At 37.8% G+C, this 22195-nt stretch overlaps 1 protein-coding gene across 1 annotated transcript in view; it reads right to left on the bottom strand.

Moving 5' to 3' along the window:
* The window catches only part of ALG13 (ALG13 UDP-N-acetylglucosaminyltransferase subunit), a 56376-nt gene that overhangs the window by 7824 nt on the left and 26357 nt on the right, over positions 1-22195 (bottom strand). The window contains 15 exon segments of the mRNA XM_029240215.1: positions 641-809; positions 2085-2156; positions 5878-5933; positions 6030-6062; positions 8568-8688; positions 9057-9213; positions 9396-9509; positions 10086-10332; positions 11091-11218; positions 12244-12344; positions 12667-12731; positions 14361-14469; positions 15767-15842; positions 17985-18147; positions 18348-18429. Of these exon segments, the coding sequence (XP_029096048.1) occupies positions 641-809; positions 2085-2156; positions 5878-5933; positions 6030-6062; positions 8568-8688; positions 9057-9213; positions 9396-9509; positions 10086-10332; positions 11091-11218; positions 12244-12344; positions 12667-12731; positions 14361-14469; positions 15767-15842; positions 17985-18147; positions 18348-18429 (1693 nt within the window).

The following is a 22195-nucleotide window of genomic DNA, read 5'->3' as shown; positions in this document are numbered from 1 at the left end:
ACGTCTTGTGACTGATGGTTTGTCCCTACCTGCTTAAATTTGGGGGTTCATGGGGAGACCTTGTCACCTAGTTTTGTTGTTAAACATTGTCCCATGGGTTTTGGTTTTGCTATTTCCATTTTTATTTGGGGACGCAGACTGAAAAGCTATGCTGTTGCTGCCACCACTTTCCCAGAATTCTGCTGAAAATTTTAAATTATATTAACCCAGTGGAATTTCACAACCACTTCATAAATTGGTACTATCAGTACCTCCAAGCTCACAGATAAGAAAGGTTCAATAATTTGTCCAAAATTACATAGCTAGTAAGTTGTAAAACCAAGATTCTAACCTGGATCTCTTAAATTCTAGAGCCAAACTTTTCAGGAATTAATTCTGTGAAGTGTGAAATACCTTTACCTTAATTTCTGTATAATAAAACTTAACTTGAAGTTTAAGAAACTAGTACAAGTCCTCTAAATTTTCAATGGGGTTAGCAAAACAACAGCTATGAAATCATACCAAAGCTAAATTTGCAAGAAAAAAAATTGAAATTTAATACTGGAGATTAAAGTAATCTTATCTAATCACTAGAATTGTTGTATGGGCATGTTCATGAATAGAAAAAGGCTTCCAAAGTAAGGAACCACTAATAACCTACCTGGCCTGCCTTGTGTAGGCGGAGATACAAATAGAGGCTGTATAGCATTCTGTGAGGAAATTGAAGCGGTACTACTAGCTTGATTAGCTGCTGCACAGTTCGGTAAGACTGGAGCTGGAACAATATTTGCACAGGAAGCTGCAACTGCTGCAGAATTCACCATCACCACCTGTAAGTGTGGAAGAAAGTTTAGAACTCTAAGTTTGGTTTCACAAACAATATTGGTCTCTTATCTGATCCTAAACTTCAGGAAATAGTATTCTAATAACTAAAACACCAAGAAGCCAATATTTATGTAAACCTAATACAGGAAGGTTATTTCTTTTAGAAGACCCCAGATGACTTCGAGAGATTTACTTTTTTATTTTAATATTTTTCTGGAAAGGTAATACATTAATATGATTCAAAAACCAAGTATAAAATTGTATACAATGAAAAGTTTCCTCCAACCCCTGTCCTCCATCTGCCTAGTTCCTCTCTCCACAAACAAGTAACCTCTGGGTTTCCTGAATACTATCCAGAAATTTATAGTACATATTTATTTTTACATGCATATATGTTTCCCCACACACACTTAAAAAAAAAAAACAAACAGAAAATGTTCTTTGCTTATTTTTTTTTTTTAACTTCGTGAGACTGCAACTTCTCTGATTAGGCCATGGCACCGAATACAGGGCTGTGCACAGAAAGATGTTCAATAAATGGTAACAGATTCTTCTTCATGAACACCCTGTCCTCACCGTAGTCTCCATTTTCTTATTACCCACTGCAATATGGCTGCTACCCTCTCTGGTTCTCAGAAACTGTATTCAAAGTCACAGTGGTCTCCATGGCAACAAATCATAGTAGACTCTTGTTAGTCCTTATGTTGCTTTACGGCTTGGCAGCAACTGACACTTGACTATTCCTTGAAACATTCTCTTCCTGGGGCTTCCATAATAATACACTCTCCTGCTTTTCCTCCCTCCTTGGCTATTCCTTCTCTACCCATTTTCTAAATGGTGATGCACAGGCTCTGTTCTAGATGCTGTTCTCAATCTCTTCCTTTTTCCAGGATGATCTTATTTACTCCTACGGTTTCAGTTACCTTTCTGATGCCAGCTTCCCATTCTGTAAGAAAGCTTTACATTTTAAGTTTCAGGAAATGGCACAGACTTGACAGGTAATTTATATTAACTCACTCATTATATAAGAGGTTCAGAGTAGACTGAGTAGTCCAATGCCAGCACACAGAACAGTGCCTGGAACACAGCAGATGCTCCATCAATTTATTAATAAATTTACTAATTATTGTGCCAGGCACCAGGAAGTACAATAACAATTAACATAAGAATATAAGCAGCTTCTTTGAAGTATGACGAAGGGCAGAGAACAAAAAGAAAAAATTCATTTTCTTCTGTTTAGGCCACTGCAACTGACTGTAAAATAAAACTATAAAGATTACCTTCTGGGGGTAGTTGTATGAGGTAACTGTATCATGAGGAGACATAGAACATGGTCTTCTATCCTGAAGAGACTTTAATGAATACAGAAGTACAAATAAGGGGAAATCAAGAAATTAAACAATACATCAATAAAAGATCTGCTTTGTTTCAACATCTCCTAAAGATAAGTGAAAGTGATCTGTCCTAAAAGTATTCAAATTTGGAGGTGACTACTATGATAATGCTCCAAAAGGTATCACTCTAGTGCCTGACTTAGGTGACTGTTCTATTTCCTAGCTACAGAAATCCTGATCATATCCAACTCTAGTCCCAATGTAGATACTAAAATGTAATGGAGAATTGTAATTTAAACACTTTCTCAGTGTCCTCTCTTGCCTTAAAAAGCTCAACATCAGTAGGGCCAGCAACAGTGTTGCTAAAAGAAAGCATTCCATCAAAAGGAACAGCTTGGGACAAGGGTGGATAACTGGTTGGTCAGCTGCATCCTACCTAAGCAGGATGTAGTATAATCCAAACGCCATTCCCCTTTGGCTCAAGACCTTGTCTTTGTGAAAGTAACAATGATTTTAAAAGGCTCAGAATTATGCATGACAGACTGTCATGACAGAAAAATAAACTAGCAGCAGAAGCTGGTAATAAGGACACAGAGGAAATCAGGTGAAATAATCACAGGAAACAAGAGGAACCACATTGGGACAAAGACAAGCCCAACTTAACATGGACCTAAGAGTGCATGTTTCGAAAGTCTGTGTTGAAGTACAGCCCAAGTACCGGCCAAAAAGCAAACTTTAGCCCTGGCTCAGAAGGCCCAGTGTGAATTCTAAACAATTCTAGAGAAGGATTTAGGTGAGAGTTGGGCGTGGAATTAAGAAGAAAAAATGTTCATAGTTTCCTAGAAGTTTTGTGCCTGGAAATCTTTAAGTCCTGCATTGCTCTTCTCCCCTCAGAATGCTGTGAAAAAATTACTTCGAAAAATTACTTAGAAACTTGGTGACTGGAGAGTGGGAGTGGAGCATGTCATGAAGAGATTGAAACCTACTGGGGATGTATGATAAAGTAAGTTCAGAACAAAAAGGAACACGTGACAAGTGAAATTAAAGGGACAGAAAGAAAGTGTCTACTCCTGTCATCCCTGAAGGCGAGATTTTTACTTGCTTTTTCAACTTGGGTGGCTATTTCAAGAAATGGTGTAAAAAGCATGTGATATGAGAATAGTAATGACAGAGTGAGAGGAAAAACTATTTCTCTAGCAGGGGCAAAGGAAGGAAAGGAGAAATAATGGGAAGAGAATTATATATCACAGTTTTCATCACCTTCCTAAGATGTATTGCCTAAACAGTAAAAACAAAAATTCAGTACATGAAGCTATCAAAGTTAAGATTAATCACAGAGAATAGAGGGTAGTCATTCAACTTCCTCACAAATATTCCAGCTCTCCTCCTAGGTACATGGGTAGGTTGCTCTTCCCGGCCTCATCTAATTAGGTATGGGCACGTGACTTGTTTGGACAATGAAATATGAGCAGAAATATTGAGAGCCAGTGTTTAATTTCCCTATCTTCAGCTCTGCCAAGGTGACTGTGAAAGTACATGTCCATCAGCCTGGGTTCCTGAGTGACTCTGATGAACAAAGGCCTGCTACCAACTTGCACTGGACCTATAACATTAGCAAGAACAGCTGTGTTAAGCCGCTGAGATTTTGGTGGACTGTTGCTGCAGCGTAACCTAGCTTGACCAAAACAGTAATTGGTAACTAAAATTAGGGTGCTGCTGTAACAAAAACCTAACTTGAGAAGGAGATTATGAATTTGTAGCTCTTAAGGGAAGAGGTTTGGAAAACAGAATGTTAGTTTTGTGTGTTGATTACTGCTGGCAGAGTTTAGCAAGGTATTTTAAGACAGATGTGTACAGAAAAGTAGTTTGTAGGCAGGAATGAAAGGGAATAGAGTCCTTGATACTAGGACTTGTAGGGTTTGGAGAGGCAACTGCTTCAACTCAAAACTCTAAAAGATAAAACTGATAAATGCTTTGAACAACAAAGAGAAGTTAAAACTCGGCCTTGAAGGAAGACTCAAATCATTGTTAAAATATGATTGCACTAAAGTATCTCAAAGCAAGAGTCCCATTAAGGATATAACACCCAATGAATCCTTGCAGTTGGACAAAATGGCTCATGGAAAAGTATTCAAAGGTATGGCTCTTTTCATCAATGCCTGATAAGCTAAAGGTATTTGCAATCAAGTAGAGACAGGGATAAGAATGCAAAGAATTATAGCAAATCTAAGTAGTATATTTATAAAAAAAGAATTGTCAGTATGGCTATTGGCAAATGAAACTAATAGGAATCAGAGAAGCTGCACAATAAATTACTCACATAGCCAAAGAAACCATGAGCAGAACTAAAACTATCCAACTGAGATAAAACCACCCTTGGGCCCTCAATTTTCAATGAGTAAGAAGCAGGCTGAGAAAGGTGCTCAGTTGCCAAGAGGGATTATTCTCCAATGCCTACTACTTCAAATATAGCCAAGGAAGGAAGGGCCTTGGAGTAATCAAGAGCCCCAGAAAACAATGAACCAGGGAGCCTCTCCAGGGAACAGTCCCCATGCCTAGGCTAGGCTGGGGGCCCTCAAAATGTCTGTCCAGCATGATGTCAGAATTGCTATGGGCCAGTAACTGTTTCTCCCATTTTCCCTGCATCTGAATGGGAAGTTCTACTGCAATTTTTCAGTCCCTGCTCTACCACTGGAAATTGGGTATGTAGGGGGTAAATAACTTTGTATATTTGGTTTAGGCCTCCAGATCAAGAGGAGCCACATCTGGACCCAATACAAAGAGTACTACACACTTCCCAGAAACCTTGGGCTCTGAGTTTAATCACACTGAAGGGGATTTTGGGGTTGCCTCTCCTGAGGTGGAAGGAAGTATTTTGCCTGTGGGAGTTTCCACTGAATGTTGTAATCCTTAGTGCTGTTTGTTAAAATATTTCCAACTTTTTGACTTCTAGGCACAGAGAAGTTAGAGCCTTCAAGAGAAACATGCTCTGGCCGATGATGAAAAAGAAATGGAGGGCTTCCCTGGTGGCGCAGTGGTTGGGAGTCCGCCTGCCGGTGCAGGGGACACGGGTTCGTGCCCTGGTCCGGGAGGATCCCGCGTGCCACAGAGCGGCTGGGCCCGTGAGCCATGGCCGCTGAGCCTGCGCGTCCGGAGCCAGTGCTCCGCAATGGGAGAGGCCACAGCAGTGAGAGGCCCGCGTACCGCAAAAAAAAAAAAAAAAAAAAGAAATGGAAAAGAAAGTGATATGTGTCATCTCCAGGTAGAAACTGTAAGAGCCAGTGCACCATTCACTACCTTTTGTTTCCTGCCTTAGCAATCATGGATGGAGCTTCCATCAGCTTAAGTCCCTAAGCAGAGCCCTCCTGCAGACCTCCACTACACATGTAGCATAACCAAGAAGTAAACTCTTGTTATATTAAGTACCTGAGATTTATGGCCCATTGTTACTGTTAGAAAGATCATGATAAAATCCTCTAAAAAAATCATCATCGCCAATGTTCAAATTTCCTCTTGTATCAACACATATTCGGAACATCTCTAGGATAATTTGTAGAAAGGGGTGTGATCTTGGATGAGTTAATTTCTGGGCCTCAATTTCTTCATCTACAAAATGGGAATGATACCCTAATACCTCATAGGATTGTTCTGATTTAAATACATTTATATGTATAGCACTCAGAACAGTGTTCTAGTACACAGGAGCTATATGTGTTTGTCATTATTATTAAATACCTACCAAGTTTGCTGTAGATTCAGTTGTGCTGTAAACACCTGAAGTTTCATAGTCTTGTTCTAGAGGATATAGACAAAGTAAGAATAATGAGCACTATTCTATAGTTTGAAATTTTATAAATAATGAATATCAGATTTTACCTAGATCTCACTGACCTGAAGGATAAATATATTCTTCATGATATCCCCCTAGAAAAAAAAGACAGAAAAAGTGTGTTTATGTAGGAATTCTTGCTCAGAGAACCAGATGGCCAGCACTTGCTTTTTCTCAAGTTTTATGGATATATGTTCAAAACTAAAATGTATACATCCTTGAAACAAGTGATTTGAGCTTTCATACTACTCAACAGATATTAAAGCCAGAGACTGGCTGTAAACAGTACAAATTTCTCCTTTGAAAATTCCCTTAGTTCTTAAGAGTTCAGACAGACGTGAAAAACCCACTTGTGTCCAATTCTGGTGGTAGAGTATGGTGATTAACTTCACTGACTCTGGAGTTAGGACTGTCTAGATTTGAATCCTAATTAACTATATCACTTTAGGCAGGTTATTTAATCTTTCTGTCTTAATTTCTTCACTGTAAAACAGGGTTAACAGTACCTAGCTCATAGTGGGGTGAAAAGAACATAGCATGATGCTTGGCATATAGTAAATGGTGATTATAAAGTAATCTGAGTATAATAACCAGTAGTTTGCTTAGGTGAACGTTAAAGGAATATGGCACGCTTCATCTGTTTTTCAGCCTGATTCAGGTAAATAATACATTTACAATCAGTTTGTTCTCAGAAGATGGCTTAGAGGACTGAAGTACTTTGCTCTAAGATTGCTACACCATTGAAATTCAGAGAAAGTCAATCTTCAACTGGACAGTTTTCCAGCAAATAACACCCCAAAGGTCAAAACTGGATTGATTCTTAAACATGTCACTTATCCAACACACATGCAGGTAACCCTCCAGACAACAGGATTTAAGGTGAGAATGAATATTTGGTTACTCTGAATATGCCACTATAGGTGAACAGTACATATGAAGATACCCACTGTGCTAAAAGGAAAAGTAAAAGGGTCATCCTGAGTAAAAGAGCAGAGAATACGCATACTCAGGCACAGGCATGCACACTAAGTTCTTAGAAATATCTATATTCTCCAACATAAGTAGCAGAAAGAATATCACAAGAAAATACGTTGACCAGTAAGTCAAATCATTCAGACTGCCTCTTACCTCCTTAATCCACCCAATTCCTCCAGAATTGTTTCAGTAGGCATATTTCATTTTACAGAAAAGTGGTAAAAAAATAAGCACACCCAATGATGAGAGGCACTCTAACAACTATAAAGGTCATGTATACATGCTTTAGAGTCAGATAAACCCAAATTCAAAATTGATCTCTGCCAGTCACAAAGGACCACATATTGCATGATTCCTTTTATATGAAATGTCCAGAATAGGCAAATCCATTAAGACAGAAAGCAGATTGATGGTTACCTACCACTAGGGGCAGGGGGAGGAGATGCTGGGGGGATAATGAGGAATGACGGCTAATGAGTACAGGGTTTCTTTTTCTAAAATTGATTGTGGTGATGTATGCAACTTTGTGACTATACTAAAAACCACTGAATTGCACTTTAAACATTGAATTGTACACGTTAGGTTAACTGTATAGTATGTAGATTATATCTAAATAAAACTGTTATAAAAAAGATTAAATCTCTGCCACTTACCAAAGGTATGACTTTGGCCATGTCCTTTACCCTTTGAACCTCAATTTCCTCATATAAAAAATAAAGAAGGGCTTCCCTGGTGGGAAGAATTGGTTAAGAATCCCCCTGCCAATGCAGGGGACAAGGGTTCGAGCCCTGGTCCAGGAAGATCCCACATGCTGCAGAGCAACTAAGCCCGTGCGCCCCAACTACTGAGCCTGCACTCTAGAGCCCGCGCGCGCCAACTACTGAGCCTGCACTCTAGAGCCCGCGCGCCCCAACTACCGAAGCCCGCACACCTAGAGCCCGTGCTCCACAAGAGAAGCCACCGCAATGAGAAACCCATGCACCATAACAAAGAGTAGCCCCAGCTCGCTGCAACTAGAGAAAGCCCGCACGCAGCAACAAAGACCCAATGCAGCCAAAAATAAATAAAAATAAATTAAAAATTTTTTAATAAAAAAATAATAAAGATACCACATTCCTCAGAGTGATAAAATATTATATTAAATTGTAAATATAGTTGCTTAGTACAGCACACGGCCATTAGAACTCAATGAATAGTAATGTTTATAGATCAAGTAGATTTCTTTGGGCAACGAAATTATTTCACAGCAGTCTTGTAAAATAAGAGTCACATGAAAAGCCTAAAACAGTTATACAAATGGTGAGGACAACATGAATAGTTCCTCACTAATAAGGAACAGATATTTTCCATACTGAAATCTCACCAAATCAAAACTCACTGAAGACCTATGCAGAGAGCTGAAAGTTTTAACAACGTAGTGGCCTACAGAAATATTAGTCTGTCTTTCTGAAAAATACCAAGACATCTTCAAAAACCTAGCAAGCTCTGATACAAGAACTGATAACTCTTTCAAAATGAGTTGCCAGACAGAGTGAGACCACCCCCCCAAACCAAAACTTTAGCCCTGTTGTGCTAATACCACAAGAATCATCTTTTAAAAAAATATTTAACTGGAACTGACTCACCATTGTCATTCTGGCCATCACCTTCCTCTGAATTCAGAGCCTGTTTGCCTGAGCTATGTCCTCGCCTTGCAACATGGTATCTCGAAGTAGCAGGAACCATTGTAGAGGGCCCTCCATGATTCTGTACCAAAGAGATACACACATACACATGCAGTTCTCCCTATATAGTCAGAGAAAGAGCTATAAATATTTTAAATTTACTTTAGAATCAAAAATATGTGAGGAAATAATGATCAAGAAAACAGAACATTTTAGCCCATACTTATATAGGCAAGATTATTTGTCCACCTCTACTCCTCCTCTATAAGAACAGCTTAAAAACACATTCTCTGCAATTTTTAAAAGCTCTAGGATGAAAACTCATGTTTTCCAGGAGGGGCTTTATTTGGTCATTTGTAAAACAGCTAAAATGTATCCATATTACCTTCACTTAAAAAAGTACAATAAAAAAAGTAAATAGCTTTTTGAGTAAAATTTTGACCTACTTACAGGTAAAGTTGGATAAGCAGTCTCATCCCCTTCTTCAACTTCATAAAAAGTAATGGTTTCTTCCAAGCCCCTGGGTATCTGTCCATTCTCTGGAACAAAGCTAAACTGGCACTCCTTATTCATACAATGCATCTGGCGGTGACTACGTCTAAAGGAACTTTAGTTTGCAGAATGAGAAGGGGAAAAAAAGGTAAAATATGGTAGTAACTTGTTTCTAATTTCTAAATAACAGTTCAAACATCTCAATGTTGACACTTTAAATTTTAGTCCATATATTTACTGCACAGCAACAAAGTCAGACTCACTCACTTTCTCTTTCAATACTTAAAATTCACTTACCGAGATCTATAAGAGAAGTTATCATAGCTCTGGCAGCACCTTTTACCTGGGCCAGGGTAGAAAGCAACTTTAGGGCTTGCCATGTTGTGCCTGTTTATAAAGCGAGGTGAATCTCTAAGAATAAAGGGGGGAAAAAACCAGAACTCTTTATTTACTAGTGCTTGAGTAGTCAGTCTTTGTAGTTAAATAGAACTAACATATCCTTCTAAAAATGACCAAATAGAAAGAGCTTTGCTTTCCTCACTACTGACATTAGGCCTATTTATTTTTTTAAATTGCAGTATAGTTGCTTGACAATGTTGTATTAATTTCTGCTGTACAGCAAAGTGATTCAGTTATACATATACATACATTCTTTTTTTATATTCTTTCCCATTATGGTTTGGCCTATTCGTTATTGACAGACACAGTGCCATATACATGGCACTTAGCTTGATGGCATTCTATCTTCTAGGATCTCTTCAACTGCTCCATCATATTTTCCTAGACTATGAGAATACAAATCTTCAATCAATTTGACAAGAATTTAAGTATACATCAGTTCCATCCGTTACGCTCCCTTCAGGCAGAGATTATAAAAGAAATCTAAACTATTAAGATATTTCTCAATTCTACTGTAATTCTGCCCAGGAATTATTTCCAATGTCTAAACAGAGATGTACATTATCTTCAAAGTCAGTTAAGACCTACCTGGGCATCCCATATCCCCGACCTTGTCCCTGAGATGAATGTTGAGGATGAAAATGTTCATTAGACGTAACACCGCCAGCTGTCTGTGAGTAGTGCATTGGAGAATCATGCCCATAACGCATACTGTGCTGAAGCCTGGGTGGGAGGAGGGGGTCTCCCCTGCTGTAAGCCATAGTCATATAAACCTCTTTCCCTCTAATTTTCTTGAACATCTTCCTCCGTTGCTTCATGTCCATCTCTGACATAGCTTTCAAGCAAACAAAGAAGCAATAAGCTTCAAAACCAAAGCAAAAGGTCCAGTGTCTCCCACAAATGTCTAAGACTCTCAGATGTTTTACTTAGGAAAACCATATGAATACAGGGAAGGAACTTCTGTATTTTCAAAGGATGTACTAGGTCTTTCATTCAGAAGGGCAAAACCAGCAAGTAACTTCTGTATCAATGGACATCTCAGCACTACCTTTAGTATAGGCAACTTTGGTCATCAAAACATAGAGTCAGTCATCCAGTCATCTACGTTACTGTTATCCAAAAAATTATATCTATTAATAGACATATTAATACGGCTGCTTCCAGCTTCTCTGGCTGCTTCTATGAGGTGTTTTCCTAGTTCTTTGAGAAATCTTTTCCTTCAAGTTTTAGAATTTAAAATCCACTCCACCTTAAGCTTAAACAAAGTCACCTTAACAGTAGTTCTCAGCCAGGGACAATTTTGCCCCTCCCTTTCTTGAAGCACATTTGGCAATGTCTGGAGACATTTTTGGTTGTCATAACTTGGAGAAGGATGCTGCTGGCATCTAGTAGATAGAGACCAGGGATGCTAAGCATCCTACAATGCACAGGAGAGCTCCCTACAACGAAGTATTATCCATCCTAAAAAGTCAGTAGTGCTGAAGTTGAGAAACTCTAACCCAGAATAAGACTTAATGTTCCAGCTTTTTTTTTTTTTTAAGTGCAATGTAGGTAAATACAAGAGGAAAATAATAAAACCTTCAGCATACAAACCCATTTCTGGGACACAGCCCCAGGAAATTTTCTGGTAACCTCTTCCTTTCCTACTGGGTATAACATTCCCGGCAGGACCAGGTGTCACTTGTGTAACTGGTTTTAGGTTAGCCAGTGGAACAACATACCTTAAACGTAAAGATACCACCATTAAGCCATTGCAACACAGACTTAATTGCCATTTGATACATATACCTGATCCCTCCTGCTTCATTTTCAAGTGTTTTCTACTTAAACCTGTTAACACTAGCTTCCTCATTGAGGTTTTCTTTTTATGTTAAAAAACCTAAGAGCAGTTTGTACAATTTCACAGCTGTCTGTAGCACATATCATGCTCAGGAGGAAAGACTGTGGTAGACTAATTTACAAATATTTGTTGCCTCTCCTTGAAGAAGGATTATATTTTCTCACCCCATTGACTTTAGGCTTAGTTATGTAACCTATTTTGGCCAGGAAAATTTGAGCAGATGCTTTAAAAACCAGCACACAGTTTGTCATGTTTTCATTTCTTCCCTGCCTGTGATCCTGGCAGCATATGTCTGGATAGAGCCGTTGTCAACCTGGGTCCCCTTTGCTGACCTACTATGAACATGCTAAATGAGCAAGAAATGAACTTTTAAGTTGCCAAGAGTCTTTGGTTGTTAGGGCAGCATTACCTACTTTAATGGTTCTCAAAGTGGACCAACAGCATTAGCATCACCTGGAAACTTGTTAGAAGTCCAAATTCTTGGGCCCCACCACAAACTTACTAAATCAAACTTTGGGGGTGGAGCTCATCAATCTGTATTTTAACAAGCTCTCCTGGTAATTCTGGGGTATGTTAAAGTTTGAGAACAGATGGACTAGCCTATCTTGATATTGGCAGAGGCTCAGTTAGCAAACTAGCTTTCCAGTTAGTATAGTTTTATATCAGAATTCTGTTGTACTTAGTATTTCTAATAAGTTGGCTACTACCCAGGATTTTGAAACTTATGCATAGGTATACTGAAATTTCACACTTCACCATATGCTTTTACAACTCACGATAAGTCATCTTAGGCCAGTACCAGATATAACTTTGGTTCTCTTACTAGCATCCTGGTAATTCTCAATATTACAAAAAGGCATCAAAAGCCAAAGATTTTAGTAATTCAACAAATTATTATATCCTTACTTTTCTGCCAATTCTTCAATGAAGACTGTTACAGAATTGCTTTCATTTCCAACTTCCTGAATATGAGCATTATAATATCTTCCGCCTGATTCCAAATGAACCTGAAAGAGGGGAAGAAACAGTAAGAAAACATCTAGTCTCGAGTCAGATCTGGCTTTTGCCAAACAAAAACACTACTTCTCCTCCCAAGTGAAGTTCAGTATTTACTTATTAAAGCAGTTGATAATCAACACTGCCAGTCCAGTTCAATGGAGGCTGCACAGGCTGAAACAGTGTTACATCTAATCACAAGTTTGTAATTAAAATTTAACCAAACATTAAAAAAATCCTAGCATTTTGTAAATTAGTTGTTGAACTCATATTAATGACTAAAACCACAATCTCAGAAAAACAAATTACTGATTCTTTAAAGAAGGAACTAACCTGACATTTGTCTCCCAAATAGTACTGTCTCCCAGCATACTCCATATAATCAGATTTTTGAAGTTCTATGAAAAGAAAATGAAGATTCAAGCTGAACCGAACTGGTTCCTTTGCTGTTTTACATCATTTCATTTTCTTATTTACTTTTACCACAGTGTTTTTGACAATGCTACCACTGTAAGCTAAAATCTGGAGGGAAAACGTCCTAAAGGGTCATTCCATCACTCTTGATGGGTTATTCTTGTGGTCAATCTAAGGAGACCTGCCAGAATAGTTCTGTGCTATAAAACACAAACAGGTGGAAATTGGGAGGTTGTAATCTTAGAGTTGGTCATATACCAACAAGGTACAGTTTGAAAGTAACACACTTCAATTTTTTTAAAAAAGGAAAAAAAACCCACTGTGTAGCTTCTTCAAAGCAATACAGTTTACCCTTGAACAGCACGGGTTTAAACTGCATGTATCCACTCATATGCGGATTTTTTTCAATAGTACTACAAGTTCCAAGGTTGTTGAATCTGAGGATGTAGAACTGAGGATACAGAGGAACTGGGAATACTGAAGGCTGACTACAAATTATATCTGGATTTTCAACTGCTTAGGGGGTCAGCAGCCCTAACCCCCACATTGTTCAAGGATCAACTGTGTTTTCATTGTGTTCCACAAGGTATTAACCTCATTCTAGATTATTAACTATACCTAGGTTCACCACCAAGGTTCAAGGAGTTGAATATGAAACATTAAAGGCTACCTTGATGGCAGAACTTTAAGACCTACTTTGATCAACTTAGTTATCTTATAAGGGGAGAGAAACAATTACTTATTTCAAGGGTTGGCAAATTTTCTCTGTAAAGAGCCATATAGTAAATATTTTACAGTTTCTGGGCCATGGGCTTCCCTGGTGGCGCAGTGGTTGAGAGTCCGCCTGCCGATGCAGGGGACGCGGGTTCGTATCCTGGTCTGGGAAGATCCCACATGCCGTGGAGTGGCTGGGCCCATGAGCCATGGCCACTGAGCCTGCGCGTCCAGAGCCTGTGCTCCGCAACGGGGGAGGCCACAACAGTTAGAGGCCCATGTACCGCAAAAAGAATAAAATAAAATTTAAAAAAATAAAAATAAATAAAGTTTGTGGGCCATACAGACTCTTGCAATTATTCAAGTCTGTCATAAAACTTTATGGACACTTAAAATTGAATTTCATATAATTTTCATGTATCACAATACACTGTTCTTTTAATTTTTCCCTGACACTTAAAATATAAAAACCATTCTTAGCTCACAGACCATACAAAAACAGGTGGCAGACTAGATTTGATTCACAGGTCATAGTTTGCCAACACCTGATCTATTCATCTATCAGTGAGGGCAGTCTTGACACATTAAACTTAAGATGAACTTATTTCCACTTACAAGTTTCTGGTACTCTTAAAGTTATCTAAAGACACACAGTCTTTGCACAGTTGAAGTCCCTGATGAACATCAGACTCTAAAAGATCCCTCCCCAGTTCTAAACCTATTTGTTTCCTCCTTTGGATGTAAATCATGTATTGAGTAGGCTAAAAAGTACCATATAAACATATTAAAGTGGGTTTTTTTATAGCAGTGGTTTGAAAACACCTCTTATTAAAAAAATTTGCAAAATTATTCTCCTAGATCTGTCAGGATTCAAAAATATCCTGTTGATGTTTCATTACCTTTTCTGCTGTCCAGCCAAACATCAAATTCTACATTACGATAGATTTCTGGATCCAGGGCTTTGAGCACCTTATAAGGGAAGAGCATCTTTGACGGATTTTCTGGAGTCTAAAACAAAAATAATCATGCTACAAACTCACCATCCTTAAGTCTTCATTCTATGAAGAAGGAAGAAATAAGGTTCTTTTCTTCCTTTTTTAAAACTATGTACATATAGGCCTTTCCTTCTTTATTAAAAGAAATAGGACTTCCCTGGTGGCATAGTGGTTAAGAATCCACCTGCCAATGCAGAGGACATGGGTTCGAGCCCTGGTCCGGGAAGATCCCACATGCATCGGAGCAGCTAAGCACGTGCACCACAACTACTGAAGCCCGCACACCTGGAGCCCATGCTCCGCAACAAGAGAAGCCCCAGCAATGAGAAGACTGAGCACCTCAATGAAGAGTAGCCCCGCTCACCACAACTAGAGAAAGCCCGCGCACTGCAACGAAGACCCAACATAGCCTAAATAAATAAATAAACCTTCATTAAAAAAAAAAGAAAAGCCACAATAAATTTTACTGTATTTTTTAAAAATCAGGAGTCTAAATAAGCAATATGCAGAAATCTAAAAGGTTATAGGTGGCAGAAGGGAAATACTGTCTAAAGCAGCCAGTAACTCAGGAGATACATAAATCAATGCAACACAGACCAGAATTAAAGATTCAGTCAGGGCTATTCAACAAGTCTCATCTTAATATGCATACAGAGGTGCAAGTGTTTCTGTACCCTAGACACCTAGACAAATCTGAAAAGGTTACTTCATTTTGGTCAAAATCTGCTACAATTTCCAAAAGAATTATCTTTTTCTTCTGCTTTCCTAGAATTTCATGGTATTCCATACTGTTTCCAAATTACCAGCACTTGGGGGCATACACAGAGATTGTTCTAGTAGTATTTGCCCTATTTAGCTAGTCTCAAACTGAAGGTCTGCTTGATATTAGACCTATACAGGTGGTAAAATTCCTCCTGTTTCTCCAACTAGGATTACTACCTATTTTCTGAGTAAAATAGGAATAAACCTTACTCTCTTTAATGACAAAAAGAAACCTCAGCATCAGAAGACTGATTACAAACTAAATATCTACTGGGTTTCTAATATTACTTTAACTTGAAAACAACAGCTTCTGAAATTTCTCAAGTGTTCAGAGTTAGCTTTGAAAAAAATTTACAATTCCATAGGAACAAAAATTCAGAGAACATTAAGCACACATTTTACATTTCAGATCAAGACTTACACGAAGGAAAACATCAGCTCTTCCCCCACCCCATATAACTAAAATGGACCATCTGACATTAACTAGTTTAAGTTATGATACTGCAAGCCAAGATTATGAAAATTCTTTGCCCTAGAAGATCTCAAACCTTTGCTTCTTCTGTTCCTTGATTGTACCCCTCTGGTATATTTTCAACATTGCAGCAGGCACCCCACTCTTCAGTCCTAATTGAAAAGATTTAGAACAAAGAGCTTTATATAAATGCAGTAGCTAAGTCGTAAGTCTAATGACTATACCACCATCTAGTGGTAAAGTAGCTCAGTTCTAAAAATGAGGCAAATACATTTTCATCCCAGCATTTACATTTATGCTTCCTTTTTTTAAGTACGTGCTACAAATACCTCCTATATATTTCATACCTCCTGTGGGGACACAATCTTAAGATGGTCACTATGATCCCCACCTCCTGGTGTTCACACTCTTGTATGATTTCCCTCCAAGTTTGCGTCTAACCAATAGACAGGATGTATATCATTACACTATATAAGAATGTAGTGCCTGTCTTGCTGATCTCTCTCTCTTGCTGACTACAAGGAAGCAAGCAGACATGTTCACCAACCCCATGTGGCAAGGGGCTGAGGGTTATTCTGGCTGACAGCCAGCAAAAAGCTGAAGTTCTCAGTCCTACAGCTGCAAGGAATTGAATACTACCAAGAACCATGTGGATCCTTCCCCAAAGCTCCAGATGAGAACTCAATCTTGGCTAAAACCCTCATTACATTCTTGTGAGATCCTAAGCAGAAGACCCAGATAAGCTGTGCCCAGATTCCTAACCCACATAAATTATGAGATAAGAATGTTGTTTTAAGCTGCCAAGTTTGTGGAAATATTGTCATGCAGCAACAGATAACTAATACACCCTGCCTTCCTACTACTTTAGTTTCTGTAAGCCTCAAGTTCTTAATACAAATAATCAGTGCAGAATGAAGCAACTTCTACCCTGATATATATGGTTGCCACCACCCCCCCGCCGCATTCCTTAATACAGTCATCCCTCGGCATCCATGAGGGATTGGGTCCAGGACCCCTGGTAGATATAAAAATCCTCAAGTTTCTCAAGTCCCTCACAGTCAGCCTTCCACCACCCCAGGTTCTGCATGTGGATCGGGAGGGCCGATTGTAAGTTTTAAAAAACCCTCTTTATCCAAAAAAAAAAAAAAAAAACAGCATTAAACATTCAAGAAATAGAACTGCAAGACAACAAAAAGACAAGGTTATATCTGACTAGCACCAAGCCTATCTGAATTTCCAGACAGAAGAATCAGGGAGAAATATAAGACAACATCTACTTTATTATCTCAAAGTTTTTGACTAAATCTGTTCAATAATAGCTGCTTCCTCAGAGGCCACAATGTATACTCCTAGTGAGTACCAAAGGCAGACACTAGAAGCTCCTAAAACTCCCCTTTAGCCTGATTCTTTTCTAGTAGCTGGATGTGTGTGTCAAGTAACCACTTTGAACCTCAGTTACCATCTACAAAATGATGGTGCTGGTTTAGAATCAGGTTTTTTTCCCTCAAAGTGTGGTCCATGGCCTACCTCTATCAGAATACTTGGGTGTACTTGTTTAAAAAGTAGATCCCTGGCCCTACTCTGACCTCCAATTTTGAAGGGAGGCCCCCAAATCTGCCTTTCTAACAAGCGCCCTAAGTAATTCATATATAAGTTTGAGAATCATGTGATTATAGTTCCAAAGTCTCTTCTAGCAATTAAAAAACTGATTCTGGAGTCAGACTTGAGATATGTGTCAGGAGGGGGAAATTTCCCCCCTACCCGTCTTGAGTTCTTGTGGCTGGACTAATAATAAAATTGACACAAGACAGGTTAATAGGAGAAAAACAAAAAAACTGATTCTGACTTGGACCAAACCCCCAAAGCCTGAGCATTTCGCAATGCAACATATCTTTTGGTAAAACTTCTCTTCCCCCATTAAAAAACGTATATCCCTGTACATACAAGCATATATACATACATACATGTGTGTGTATATACAGTTGGCCCCTTCATTTCAGCAGGTTCCACATCCACAGATTCAACCAGCCACGGATGGAATTGGTTGAATCTGTGGGCGCAGAACCCATGGATATGGAAAGGGTCAACTGCACATACTACACTGTTTTATACAAGGGACTTGAGCATCAAGCATTTTGGTGTTTGCAGGGGTCCTGGCACCAATCCTCCACAAATGTCAAGAGATGACTGTGTATAAATATACTAAGTCATAAGCTTGCCAGGTCCCTTCCACTTTCAAATGATACACAGAAACATGATGATCTTGTAGTTGACATCCCCTTTCCCTTTATTACCTATCCTGAGTTGAACTCTTGTAGTCAATACGGACATCCCCACTGCTAGTCACAGCACTGTTCCTGTTCTTCTTGGAACCACTTCGAAACAACTTAACTGCAGTCTTCAACTCTTCTTCATCCACAACAAACACATCTTTATAGAGAATTTCATACAATACAGCTAAAGGAAAAAATGACCAAAACTCCAATTGTCAAAATAAGAATTTTTATAACAATGTGAAAATAGCTATAACCCAGTATATGAATTCAATAGGTACCAACAAAGTTTTAAAAGAGCTATTTATGGTGGGCCACTCAATTTAAAGATCGGCAACAAATCATCTGAAAGCACACCCAAACATTTATAAAGCCTTCACATGCCTTGACAAACAGCTGCACTTGACTGAAATTGTTTTGAGTACACTGAATCGTAATGACCATTACTTGAACAGCAGAGTAGAATCTGAAGAAAAGAAAAACACATAGAACAATTAAGTGAATGTTAGATATCTTACAACCATGAAATACTTCAAATTAAGTTGCTAATCAGAAATTGATAAACTAAATTTGCTTTTTTAAAAAAGTGACTTTCAGATTCTACATATGTGATATCATACAGTATTTGTCTTTCTCTGTTTGACTTATTTCACTTAGCATACATGTCAATCAAATCTCAATAAGGCTGGGGAAAAAGTGAGTTTAAAATCCAAATACAGATAAATGAAAGCTGTATTCCACAAACAGATTTTCTTGACAGTGAGTTTTTTTTTTAATTTTTTTAATAAGCGAAAAGAATCTGAAAAAAATATATTATGTACAACTAAATTACCCCACTGCACACCTGCAATTAACACAACACTGCAAACTAACCACACTTCAATTTTAAAAAGAAGACAGTTTTCCAAAATGGTTGTGCAATTTATACTTATACTAGCAGTATATTAGAGTTTTAGTTACTCCAGGTTCTTGACACAATTTTCCATCCTTTTTTATTTTTGTTAATTGTTTGGAGTTGTTTTTGTAGTTCTTTTTTGTTCCTTTCTTCTTCTTCTGCTCTCTTACGAGTTGATAACTTTCTTTAGTGTTACATTTGGATTCTTTTCTCTATTATGTGTGTGTATCTATTACAGATTTCTAGTTTGTGGTTAGCATGAGATTTATATATAGCAATCTCTCTCTATATATATATATATATTTACACATGATTATTTTAAACTGCTGATCTCTTAATTTCAAATGCATTTTATCAACCCTGTATTTTTACTCTCCTTCCCTCATGATTACTGTTTTTGACATCATATTTTACATCTTTTTTGTGTATCCCTTAATGCTTATTGTGGATATAGATATTTTACTACTTTTGTCTTTTAACCTTCTTACCATCTTTGTATGTGGTTGACTTCCAAAAAGATGTGGTACATATATACAATGGAATATTACTCAGCCATAAAAAAGAATGAAATAATGCCATTTGCAGCAACATGAATGGACCTAGAGATTATCGTGCTAAGGGAGGTAAGACAGTGACTTTTAAATGTCAAGATTAAAATCACTGCTAAGGCAACACTGTGAGCCTCAATCACATTCCTGATAATATACCAAACAAGTCCCGATTTACGAATTTGCAAAAGATGGGAACTTTTACAAATTGAGCAAATGGAATAGGAAGCCTAACACAAGTCAAACGACCCAGCTGAACTTCTAAAAATGGAGAAAACAGGTCAAATACCCCAAATTAGACTATGGGGGGAGGAATTTCATTCAATTTATTCAAAATGTTATCCACTATATTGAATAGCAATATATCAATATGCTATATAGGAGCCTTCCTTAAAGAACTGAGGCACTGAGATGGCTATAAAATGAGTTAATCTCTTAGCTGATTCCTTCAATATCTAGTTTTCTCAAACAACATTCAGAGGTGAGGCTTACTAACCAAATTATTTCAGTAAAAATGCTCCCTGGCTCCATGTGATGAAATCTGTTTATATAACAGGTCCAAAACCTTTTTGAATTTTTCTTCAAAAACCTCTGTCTTGTGTAAAGGATGTAATCCCTAGTGATTAAAAGTCTATTTCATTTTGAAGCCATCTCTGGAAACAACCTGAGGTACTAAAGACAATTCTCTGTGATCTATGAGAGGATAGTGCCACCAAGTTTCTTTGGCAGAAAATTATCCTAAGCACTCTTTTTTCTACTTTCCTACACTACCCTGGGCTAACTTCTCCCAATGAACAAGTTCTCTGACCGCAGGTCTATTATTCTTCCCTAGTCTTTTTTTGCAATCACAACTCTATCAGTATAATCCATTTCAAAGTACTGAGAGGGAGTATCAAGCTAAAGTAACCCACAATAAAGTTTAAGTTGCAAAGTTTCACCCACCCCCAAGGGGTATTTGCATTTAAGAGGAGTTCATTAATCTAAAAGAACAGTGAGCAGATTTTGAGCTGAGAAGGCTTTTGTACTTTGGACTAGAAGAACTGGGAACTCCAACAAAGAAAGGTTAATAACCAGGGGCAGTTAGTAAGGATTCGTTAAAGGAACCCAGCTAACCAGAACTGATGACTAAATAAGCAGGAAAGAAAACAAAGATGAGTATACAATTTCTCTATTGAAGTGGCAAGAAGTTCTATTTTGATTGGAAGAGGCAAAACTAAGCATGACGGCTTTCATGTTCCTGGTGGTATCTCAACATAAAATAATAATTTTCTCATACATACTTGTGGGTGGTGTGTTTGTTGGGGGTGGGAAGGTAGGATGTAATGGCAGTAAACTAGTTAAAAATGAGGCAGATCTAGATTACTGATGGGGATAAATATCTGAAAAGAACAAGTGACAGAATGTTAAGTATGAGTCCATCTACATAAAAGCTAATAAATGAATAAATACATAGAGAATGAAATTGGGATACCCACCCAAACTTAATAGCTGTTACTTTGAAGCACATGAGATTGAAAAGCATGAACAGAAACTTGACTTTTCACTCTACATTTCCAGATACACGTTTCATTTTGTTTTAAATATAGTGTTTTTCTATTCTTTCTAGATAGAACAAATTGGCTGAGTGAAAATGGCTAGTTTCCAGTAGCATTCACTTTGACACTGGATAACTATGTAAAATGCAGAATTAAGTCAGCTAAAAAGGTGAAAGGTACTAGGGTGAACATTAGGTATTTATTTCTTCAAAAATGTGCTCTAAAATATATTTTATGCAAAGCTTATTAATAATGTTCACTGCTTTTAATAAAGTCATTTTTGAAAATACAAACAATTCAAATATAAATCTTAGGAGCCTGAACTGATACAGCAACTAAGTTTTAGGCAAAGCAAGGTGTCACACAACAAAAGTACCCTGCTGCCACCTGGCTCTTCCATACTTAAATTTCAATATAAACTAACATTCGCTTTGTACATTCCCAAATCAGACATATATACAGTATCCTGTGCAATGCAAATACCCAACTGCTGTTAAGTGTTAGCTCTATATATATGTATGGATGAGACTTACACATGATATTCTCATGGCTGCACACACTAAAAAGGTCTTACATTTTTGTATTCTTATGGTTCCCAATGGGTGATGTTTTCCCCTTAATTAGCTCAAAAATATCTCTGTAAAATGTATACGACTCATTTGAAAACAGAGCTGTATAATTATAGGAACTAGGTGGTAGGAATATGGATGTTCACTATACAAATCTTATAATTTCTCTCTGTATGAAAATTTTCAGAATAAAATGTTGGAGAAAAAAATTAACTGCAGGTTTAAAGGTTCCTGGTAAAGATCTAACTGTCTAAATCTCATCTCAGACAATGCTGTGTACAGTTGCTAAAACACAACAGCTAACACGCCTCTTCCTCAAACAAGTCTGATTATGTCACACCTTTGCTTAAAAACTCTGAATTGAGTGTTTAGGGACAATTATACTAATGTCTGAATTTACTTTGAAAGACATCAAAACTTAAGATGGATTGATGAATGGATAGAGGGGTGGTTAGATATGTGACAAAACAAGGATATTAAATATTAGCAGTGGACTAAGTGGTGGGCTTATGGATGCTCAATGTAAAATTCTTTTAGCTTTTCTGTATGTTTGAAAAACCTTCATAATAAAATATTGGAAAAAAGCTTCAATTGACTATTCTGTACAATGAAAAGCCAAATTATTGGCACAGCCTACTACATCCCTCTAGCCATCTTTTCAGCACTGTCTTCCCCCCATCCAGCT

The sequence above is a fragment of the Monodon monoceros genome, unplaced genomic scaffold (genome assembly GCF_005190385.1).
Source record: "Monodon monoceros isolate NGI ecotype Baffin Bay Population unplaced genomic scaffold, NGI_Narwhal_1 Super_Scaffold_22, whole genome shotgun sequence".
NCBI classification, from domain to species: Eukaryota; Metazoa; Chordata; class Mammalia; order Artiodactyla; family Monodontidae; genus Monodon; species Monodon monoceros.
The sequence above is the reverse complement of the archived record's forward strand: the minus strand, read 5'-3'. Positions and strand labels throughout refer to the sequence as shown.